The sequence below is a fragment of the Natator depressus genome, chromosome 3 (assembly GCF_965152275.1).
Source record: "Natator depressus isolate rNatDep1 chromosome 3, rNatDep2.hap1, whole genome shotgun sequence".
NCBI classification, from domain to species: Eukaryota; Metazoa; Chordata; order Testudines; family Cheloniidae; genus Natator; species Natator depressus.
Window position 1 is genome coordinate 191,695,506 of NC_134236.1, and position 11,103 is coordinate 191,706,608.

The window sequence follows — 11,103 nt, forward strand, 5'->3', positions numbered from 1 at the left end:
ATTTCTTTAATTTAGGATCAGATCCTCAGAGTGGCAAGTTTTCTTTAACTCCCGTTGAAATTAATGTAGGATTTTTTTCAGGATTAGACTAAAAAGTCTGTTTCTAATTTTTTCCTATCTGATTAGAATTTACCAAATTTTCAATTATATAGATATTTTGATCAATAAAATTTGAAGAAAACTATAAACATGAAGTACATTCAAGCTGTTCTAGCACAACAGCAAAAAACAAAACCCAACTAAATTGGAATGTTTGAATTTTAAGACTATATTTTCCTCAACAATGTCATCCTCTAAAACGATATAAACAATGCACGTAATAATTGTCAAAATACACTTGTTAAAATGACATCGTGGGTGGGGGAGCGGGGGTACTATATTGTTCATGAGATTATGAACTCAAATAATGTGATTATGAAAAGCTGTAACAGATGATTTAGCACTGGTCTGTTTTTGTATCATAAAATGATGCAGTCATAATGTGTTTTGTGGCAGTGAATCTACTGTTGCCATCTGGCCATGTTTGGTGACTTACGTAAATGAATGGTAGTCTCAATCCAGTTTTTGCTGAACAGGTGGCCGCCTCAAAAAACAAAACAAAACAAAAAAACACTGCTGGCACCCTGTGTAGACACTGCAGGGAAGTGTGGGGAAACCTGCATTGTTTCTCCTGTGTTCTACCTATATTTTTTTTTTCTAGAGAAACTCATTTTCTGATATCCATCTAACATCTTTCACAAACACAAGAAAAATGTCACCTAAATCACATTAGTACAGCTGTATTAGATCTTCTCTTCATTCTACCTATACGTTTACAAAAATATTTTATTAAACCAGTTTGATTTTATTGTTAAAATGAAAGCTGTTTGGGATTTTTGCCAACAAATGGTACTTAGTATTTCCAGTCTAATGGTAGCCTTTGTACTTTTTTCTTTACTGTATTTTAACTACGAAATTCTTATTAGGTCAGCATCTTACCTTCCAGGACTTCAGAAAGTCCTGCTCTGGAGTCTGATCCTATGTACCTTGTATCAGTAGTTCTTTTGATTCTTTGCTGTTACACATGTGAGTAAAGGCTGCAAGATCTGGCTCTGGGAATTACATGGTTTTGGAGTTTGTTATAGTTTAAGAGTTTCATTTTGTTAATATTCATATTTATTTATAACACCCTTTTAAAAATACTATTTATGTGTCTGTTTTATTAAAAATATGGTCACGTTAATGTAATCCATTATGAAATTTAGGGCTTGATTTGAGATGAACTGAACACAGCACAACTCGAATTGAAGTCAATACAGTTGGTGTTTCAAGTCCTTATTTATATAAATTGTATTTCCTAGAAAGTCCAAGCTTTTGATTATTTTAAGTAAATTTTGATATGTATTAGTACATTGGGCATGGTGTTTGGTTTGAGATGCTTCCTGCTGAAAGGAGCTAGAAATGCCTTCATAAGGATGTGGAGACACTATTCCTTCTTGAGGTAAGCTGTGTTCCAAGGACAGTCCCAATAATACAGACTTTTAAAAAAAATTCTTCTTCTTCTTCTTTTTTTTTTTTTTTTTTTAATTTCTGAATATTCTGGTTTCTGTTTGCAATAAACAGGGCTTTGAAAATATATTTACACTACTGATTTGTAAATGCTTTTCCTGCCCTATATTCTTCAGAATTTATAGAAGGAGTCTCCCAGTTCAGTGTCAAAGGGGATAAGGAACAGAAGTTGAGGTGTAAGTACTTCGATTTTTATGACAGCTTTTCTGATATTTTTCAAATGTAGTTTGCTTTTAACAAAACATTGGGAATCACTTTTTCCTCCTGGGGTGCATGTTCTCTGACAGAAGTCTACATCAGGCAGGACAGGTGGAGACTATCTTGAAGGAGTTGGGACTCCGTACCTGTTGAGGTCACTGGTCCCTTCACAAAAAGGCCTGACCATGCTGCGTCTGTAGCATTGTTGCATTCCCTACTGAATGAGCAAAACGAAGTCTACGTCCTTTTTATATTAAAGGAATTATGAGTAAGGCACATCATTTTGCTTTTGACAGTATGGAAATCATTTGATTTTTGCTTATACAATAAAACAAAGAAATACTAAACTGTTCCTGCAAAATTTTGACAATGTATCTTTCAGAAGCATAATGTGGTCAAACCTTTGCTTTTTCTTTCAATCCTTATTGCAATAACCGAGATATAATATGAATGTAGAAAGGAAAGTTGTTACCACGAAATACTAAAAAACATTTCCCCCATCCCAGATTTAGACCATTTTCAAATGGCTTGCTGTAAACTGACCAGTTGGGGTGTTGATTAGAGCCACAGAAGGCCATAGTTTTGTCTCTAATGTGAGTGGCCCAGCTTATGATGCACTTCTTGTTTGCTGAATTTTTTGTTGTTTGCTTAATGTTGTCAGTGTTAATGGAATACTTTTACACTCAGAGCTTGTCTGCATTTCAAACATTGCACTTCAGTGTAGACACTACCTACTCTGACAGGAGGGATGCTCCCATCGGCTTAGGTAATCCACTCCCCTGAGAGGCGGTAGCTAGGTCGACAGGAGAATTCTTCTGGTGACCTAGCACTGTCTACACAGGGACTTAGGTTGGCTTAGCCACACTGGTCAGAAGAGTGACTTTTTCACACCCCTGACCAACGTAGTTAAACCAACCTAATTTTGTTAAAAATCTCTCATACTAAAGGGTTAAATAAATTATAGTAGAATTGTTGACTGTTCTGTGTCTGATATATAGTAGAATCCTTGTCTCCCAGGATTTATAAATTCATGACTTAAAAATCAATGTGACTACAGAAAACAATGCAAAACCTTTTTTCTCAGTTGTGCATATAAAATACATAGTTATGTATCTGCCCCCTGAGAAGTGTTCAGTCTAGTTAAAATTTTTGTTGGCAGGTCATATTTACTATTGAATTTTCCTTTAACTCATTTTCTGCAGTTGCTTTCCGGATTTATGATATGGACAAAGATGGCTATATCTCCAATGGGGAGCTCTTCCAAGTGCTGAAGATGATGGTTGGGAACAATCTCAAAGACACTCAGTTACAGCAAATTGTAGACAAAACCATAATTAATGCAGATAAGGATGGTGATGGAAGAATATCCTTTGAAGAGTTCTGTGCTGTAAGTATTCTTTAGGGAAAGATGTTGATATTAAATTTACTAAAATAGAGTTTGACCTAGAGACTGGTTTTGCCACAATTACATTTAAAATAAGACCGTTGTTGTCTTACAGTAAGTAAAATTAATAATAAAATAACTGACTGCATTATTCAGCATTCAGATGTTTCAATTTGACCTGCCCATAGAAAAAATTATCAAAATATTGTGCTGCAAATACAGTGGATTAAATGTTGCATCCTTTTTGTTGAGATGTATAAAAACAATTGAAAACTACCCAGGCCTGTAATTGCTGTATGGCAAAAGTGAACTTCTAGATCAGCAGTTCTCAAACTGGGTTGGGAACCTAAAGTTGGTCGTGATCCCATTTTAATGGAGTTGCTAGGGCTGGCTTAGACTTGCTGGGGCACAGAGCTGAAGCCTGAGGGCTTCAGGGCTCAGGTTAAAGCCCCCCTGCCTGGGGCTGATGTCCTTGGGCTTCAGCTTTGGCCCCCCTGCCTGAAGTGGTGGGGCTCGGGCTTTGACCCCTCCTCCCCCCAGGGCAGCAGGGCTTAGGTGGGCTCAGGCTTCTGTCCCCCCTCCTGCGGTCATGTAATGCATCCGATGAAGTGAGCTGTAGCTCACGAAAGCTTATGCTTAAATAAATTTGTTAGTCTCTAAGGTGCCACAAGTCCTCCTTTTCTTTTTGCGGATACAGACTAACCTGGCTGCTACTTTGAAACCTGTAATAATTTTTGTTGTCAGAAGTGGGTTGTGGTGCAATAACGTTTGAGAACCCCTGTTCTAGATTGAGGAACCAGAAACAGGAGCCTTGGATTCCAGGCTTTCAAATGGTAGAAAATAGTGGTTCCTAAACCATATTTGCAGACCATTAATGGTCCATGGAAATAGACTGTCCTTGTTTTGTGCAGCAAAATTCATTAAAAGTAAATTTAAAATACCCAATACATTTCTATAATTGCTTTTTCATCTAAACAGTTATTTTAGTAGCCACAGGGACAGTCCGTGATCATGGATGGGAAGGGTATGTGTTGGATGTGGTGTATGTGTTGAGTGGAGATCTTTACAAAAACGAATGGAAGAGGTACTCTGACATCTTTGAGAGTCTCTTTCATGGAGTTTAAGGCCAGAAGGGACCACCAGATGATCTAGTCTGGCCTTCTGTATATCCCAGGCCACGACCCACAGACTAAACACCACAGCCAAAATAAAATCAAAGTAATACATCCCACAGGAGACTAGAGTGTTATGTGCTACAGGCTGAGAAGAGGAGGGACCAAGATGCAACAGTGCTCAAGGCCCCTGCAATGTCAGGGAAATGATCAAGTGAGATATATCCAGATAATCCTGGCAAGTGCCACACCCATATCCTGCAAAGATGAAAAACCCATAAGGTCACTGCCAATCTGACACGGGGTGAAATTTCTTCACATCCCCTTAGTTCGACTCTGAGTATGTGAACGAGAATCAGCCAGCCAAGCACCTGAGAGAGAGAATGCTTTTGCTAAAAATGTCACAATTGAAGGGGAGGATGGAAATAATCATCAGAATAACATGATTTTGTGGGATAGATACTTCATGTCCTGCAAGAGCTGTCAGTGTTATCTGTTTACTTGGTTGGACCAATATAAATGCACTGAGGACCAATAAACTATTCTAAGCTCTGGTCCTATAAAGTGATAAAAAGAAAAATAATTAATAGACGTTAGAATTTTAAAATTGATTTAATATAAAGCTGCAGTGTATTTGAATTATCATGTGTCTAATAATCATACCTTTGTAATTGGGGATTTTTATGCATATAACATGCTCAACCGCGAGATTGACTTAACATGAGAATTTATATTTTTCTTAAAAGGAAAGTAGCAAATGATGCATTGAAATACAAGTGCTTTTTGTAAAATATCAAATGATCACACATGACAGTAAATATGTATGTGTATCTTGATTCTATTATATTTAAATTGATGAGTATGGAGGCATGTAAATCTGGATAGCTTGATATACAATGAAAAAAGTATTAAGCACATGTATGCTCTTTGTATGAGGTTATAGCTTCAGTTCAATACAAATCATTCATTCTTCATTAAGTGTGGTGTATGTGTTGAGTGCAGATTTTGAAAAAACATCCTTTTCTCTTATAACACTTGGAAACTTTCTTAAAGGATTAAAATCTCAATTTTTCATGCTCCTTTAATTAAGAAATGGCCACATGGAATTTTTACCAAACTTAAAATATAAAATTTTTGTATTCTGGACTAAGACCAGCATTAGAAATATAATAAGGAGTAAATTTTCTGGTAATTTATATCCATTAGTAAACAAGAGCTTAGAATGAATTCCCTTCTCAAGCATGACTACAGCAGTACTGCCAATACATATTTAAATAGGTGATGTCTTTGTTGTCCCCTAACCTTTTTCACACTTTTATTCTCTTGTTCTCTACTCTCCCATTGTATATCCATTGTCCTCAGCATTTCTTTTACAGTGTTTCTGCCCAGTTCCCCTCTGCTTTTTGTTCTCTCTCTCCTTTCTTTAGTTTCCAGTATGTGTGGGTTTCTTCCATGTTTGTTTGTTCTGCTCCATACCTCACCCATTCCTTTCATCCCACCTCTCTCCATCTCTGCCTCCCCTTATGCCATTGTTCTTTGATTTCCCCTCATTGATTTTTCTCTCACGTTTTGTTGATTTTGATGCATCCTTTACCTCCACGATCATTTTTCTTTGAATGTCTTTCCCTTGTTTCGGCTGCACACCTTTCCCCACTTTTCCTTTGCACACCCATTCCTCCCCTGCCTCCTTGTTTTTGCATCTTCCCTTAGTTTTCTGAACATGTGTATCCTACTGTTTTTGGAAGTTCCCAAACACTTTTTGGATGCTCCCCATATTTTTTGTGCACACCCTTTCTTTTACCAGGGATGGGGGTGGGCTTCCCCAAGCTCCTGGTTCCTCATGTTGACTTCCACAGGTTTAATTTTCAGGCGATGATAGTTTTCCTATTCAAGGAGGCTTGTGTGTATGAAAATCATAGCTGACAAATTAATTCAGAGGTCAGTATAAGTGGATCTAAGAGAGAATAAGCTGGTATGATTTATTCTCTCTTCTGGCTCCCTCACTGTGTGAGTTGCACTAACCTAGATTCTGTTACATGTAACCTACTTGCCATAACTTACACCCCATTATATGTTACTTGTGAATTTGGCCTACTCAGTCTATGGGAGTGTAAGCTGGCGTGGAAAGGCCAGAAAAGAGGCGTGCAGCAGAAAAAGCAACTGACTGGAGGTAGCAAGTTGCTAAGAGGATGCAAGTAGAAGTATGTTTATGTGGTGTGCTATTTAATGTCATTTTACTAATTCTCAGTTCTCTTAACTTTAAATGTTTTTCATTCCCATTTCAGGTTGTAGGGGGCCTAGATATCCACAAAAAGATGGTGGTAGATGTGTGACTCTTTTTAGGGCACCACCCAACACTTTTGCTTTCTTCTCCATCTCTGAAGATCTGCTCAAGACGTCCAGCAACGCTCTCTGTGTATTTAAATGGAAGTATTTTTCTCTGTGAAGCCACATTTTCCAACATGAGCCTCATGAAGCCAACTAAGTGTTATTGAACTTTATTCTCTCAATAACTCAGTGTAGCACTTTAAAGTCTGAAGGACAGCAAGATGGAAAGAGCATATCAGTGTGGTGGAGAAAGGGAAGGGGTTGGCTTTTTAATTTATTTTTCTTCATCTTTTATAACAAGGAAATATCTATCTATATATATATGTGTGTCTATTTATATATAGATATATATGTAGCTTTCTATATGTAGTAGTTAGATGGGCTTTAATTTAATATACTTGATTCAGAAACAAAACTAGAGTACAAAGTGCCAAGCAGAACATTAACCGTTCAATATATGGATATACATCCTTACTTTTATTTCACACAGTTTTATATATATATAATAGAAGAATGTAAAAATTTAACAGGGTGTTAGGTCAACTGTTTTCCTTTTCCTGTGGCTGTTCAGATGTTTCTATATATTGACTGGCTGACAAAGCATTGCTTCCTGTTAATTAACCTTAATTACATTTTTGTAACACAGGAGACTAAGTTTATTTATACCTGTTAATATATTACCAGGGACTGTCTCTCTTTGCTAAATAACTTGTAGTACAGCTTTGCTTAATAGTATGAAAAAATATAGTTTAATGCTAATGCCAAGAACTAGTCCTTGTATGCATATAGTACTTGCAGCATGCTTATATGGTCACTTCATTCTGTCACCTACTAACTGGGAGCAGTTGCATCTATTAAATAGCCCTAAGGATATATAAATCAGCTGTGAGATTCATTTCAGATACAACAGCTGACAATGTTTGATGCATTCATGATTTCTCTTGCACTTAGCGTAATGAAATTTAGGATTGATATAATTGTGCAGGATTCCCATTTACTCATTTTATACATTGCTTAGTGAGATTATAAAATGTTTCTTGCCACTAAATTTGTTTCAACCATAACAGCTTCCCCTCTGCATTTAAAAAAGTACTACAGGTAGCATAAATAACTGGTAATATTTTATATATCTCTATCTATAGAGATATATATGTATATAGGATTCATACGGGGGGAATCTTGTTAACCTATGCCATAGAGAGGGAGGAAAACTTCACATTATCTAAATTTATATCTCTTCCTCTTCTCCAGTCCTTCAATTGGAGAATTCTTTTTTTTCCCCCCTAGATTTGTCCATATCATGATTTCTAATGGATGGTAACTTGATATATTTGTGTGATATAAAAGTAGCGAGCCATGTTTTACAACTTTATATCATCCCTTCCCTTTTCTGCAATGGTACTATTGGCTGGAAGAAAAACACATTTACTAGATTTTTAGGATAGTACATCTTTGCTGTATAGCAGTTTTTCTATTAAAAAATGTTTTATAATCAACAGTGGAAAGGACAGGTTGTATGAACCTACTTAAATGGAGCACCTGTCTGCCATAGCTGTTCCTTCAACTGAGTGCTGCACATCATGGGCTCTGTCTGTGAGAGAGAAATCCAGGTGCTTGGTGTCCTTGCATGACATGTGCATGTAGATCGAATTGAAATGTTCCTCTTGTTTACATAATTTGCATAATTTAAAAAGATAATGTTGCCAAACTTTGGTAAATGTTAATGTTCAAACCGAAAATCTCCACTACATGTAACTTTCTTCCTCTGGATCAGTACGTGGCTTATAATCCCAGCCAGTGGTTGTATCTGTTCCATTGTCAACTGCCATGTGCTCTGCTTCAAGGGGGAACTAGTCTTTTGTGAATTTTTTGTACATAAGTATTTGTTACAAACATTTTAGCAAATGCTTTCTATTTCTCTTACTTGCTTGTGCATATCTTGGCTGGCGTTCTAGCAAATAGTGCTGTTGTTATTTCCTTATCGGGGGGATAAGGGTTTTTTTTTAGTTTGTGTGGGGAAAACGGTTTATGTTGAATGTTTAGTTTTTCCTCTGCATGCTACATCATATGTTGTGGGAACTATAGAACCTTCATACTATATGAATAAAAAAATAAAATATTTGAACCTTGCCATCGGGTCCTAAATGTTTCTGTTGAGCTTCATGTCAGGCAGCTTTACTTTACACGTTTAAAAATGAATGTTGCAGAACTAATTCCATAGTTGCTGTTAGTTTAAAGAAATTGGGTACTCGCGCTATAAAATTCCTATTGAAAGTTGTGTGCGTTAGAAGATGCCAGCTGTTAGTGGGGACATTGCCAGTCTCCCATTTGCAGTGTTTCAGAGCCACCTGCTCTTTGTTACTGGGGCACATGATTTTATAAAGGTTATTTTTCTCCTATATGCTCATCTGCCAATCCAGAGGACATGAGAGAGACAAGGTGGGTGAGGTAATGTCTTTTATTGGACCAACTTCTGTTGGGGAGAGAGAAGCTTTCGAGCCACACAGAACTCTGTCTCATAGGACCCACCTGCCGTCATGGAGACAGCTCAACTAGCTCAAACGTTTTTTGGTGGTAAAAGGAAGCTCTAACTTCAATGCAAGGATGACAGGCATTTTGGAATGATCTTTGTCCTCGGAGGCAGGTGCACTATCTTCTGAAGAAAGCAGAGGGAAAACACAATTGTCTGGTTTCTAAGTACTGAAAAACACTCCTAGTCTGGAAGCCCTTTTATTTCAACCAAAACCTGTTTATTTCATTGCTTTTGATGTCCCACTTCAGAAGAAGCTTCTTTTGGGGGCTAGCCCAGTGTGGGGGGAGGAGGAGCATTTTGTCCTTCAGTGTAGCACCCAATGCTAGCTTTACAGTAGCTTCCATTCAGTGCACACTTACCTCAGGAAAACTCTTGTGCAACGTAGCTATTCTTTCTACTGCTCTCAAAGTTGGTGTGTAAAATGGCAGGACTAAATTAGTTTATCATAGTGCTTTCTTCCCATTTAACTAGCCCTCACTAGTTTGGGGCAAAGATGTCTGAGCCCTTCGCAAAAAAGCAGCACCGGTACTAATGCGTATACAAGACAAAGTTGCAGGACAGACAGGATTGGGATGAAGTTTGACAACACAAGCCAATCTTCCGCCTAACTTTAAATCACAACTCACCTAGATATTCTAACTATTAGTAGGGGGGGGGAAACCCTTAGAACAAGTTTGGTAGTGTTTTGGGCACGTGATAAATGGGAGCAGGTGCCTGAAGTGCAAGAATGTGCCTTTACAGAGGTGCACACATATGCTACTAAACTATTCAACAGGTTACAGCGGTTCATTTCTCTAAGCATGCAGCCATATTAACACCCCCAGCAGAAGGCTTCACATGATTGAAAACTGCCCCTCTAGTTGAAATTTTTGAGGGGAAATCTGCTGCTGTATTGCTGTTGATGTGCTGAGCACCAGCAACTCTGCATACGCTCCGTACCACTTCAAGCAGCATTTACTGAACTAGAACCTTGTCCAGTAGATAGGTTCACTGCTTTACTTAAATTGAGCTGGTTCAATAGTACAAGATTCAGGCAGGTACATATCTCGCGCTGTCCGTGCATTCAGAAGGATGGTATAGGCCTGAAATTCCATTTTAAAATGTGTAAACTTGAACATGGAAGTGGGGTCTTTTTAGGATGCTCCATTTAATAGAAATCTCCCTTCATAACAAGTGACCTGTTTACATTGGGAAAGTATTTAGTACGCTTAAAGTGGAGGAATTTGGCTGGTTCATTGTTACTGAAGTTTGCCTGACATCTTCCCCATATAAGACCGTAGCTTCCGTTGTTTATATCTTTTCAGCCCAAACAGCTGAAGTTTGGCAAATTGCAATGGAATCATTTTGGAAGGTTTCGTGCAAAATGGTTCTGCTGGTTTTGAGAACAAAGTTAGGGAAAAATACATTTTTCCCATATTTAAAATGGTTTTAGAATTTCTTTGAGAAGCCCTTGTACCCCCATACCTTGAGAATGGAACTGAAATTTGACCAAGTTCTAAGCCTCTGAAAAATCTGTTTTCACATGGTCAGAGTGAAGCAGCTAAAATCTTATCTGCACCCAGCATGCTCTGTTTCCCTGCTCCAACTGCTGACTACACTAGGCTGCAGGGGGGAAGCCACTTGCTTGGCAGCTGTGGACTAGGGTAGTTCTCAAACTTTTTGTATGGGTGACCCCTTTGACACCTCCCCATCTAAATTAAACCACTATTTTATATTTAACACTACTTTAAATGCTAAATTAATAACCCTATTTAAAATGAATGTATCTTTTCTCACAGCTTTTAAATTAAAGATTGAATTATTAGCAGAAAAGTTATATTTTTAAATATTTACTGTTTAATACCAGGAGGTATGTGAAGAAACAATCGCTTTTCACAGCAGAATTGCTTGCTAGCTGGGAGGCAGTGAAAAGTGGTATTAACATACAAATATCACTTCAGAATAGACTGACTAGCACCCCATTGCCACTCTTACTTCTGTGGTGATGCTGGCAGCATGCG

The 11,103-nt window shown here is 37.7% G+C and overlaps 1 protein-coding gene across 1 annotated transcript in view; it reads left to right on the top strand.

The window, feature by feature from the left end:
• The window catches only part of PPP3R1 (protein phosphatase 3 regulatory subunit B, alpha), an 87,364-nt gene extending 78,690 nt beyond the window's left edge, over positions 1–8,674 (top strand). Inside the window, exons 4-6 of the mRNA XM_074949543.1 lie at positions 1,665–1,724; positions 2,949–3,133; positions 6,528–8,674. Coding sequence (XP_074805644.1) covers positions 1,665–1,724; positions 2,949–3,133; positions 6,528–6,575 — 293 coding nt within the window. The 3' untranslated portion in view covers positions 6,576–8,674. The remainder of the gene's footprint in view (positions 1–1,664; positions 1,725–2,948; positions 3,134–6,527) is intronic.
• Positions 8,675–11,103: the final 2,429 nt, after the last annotated feature.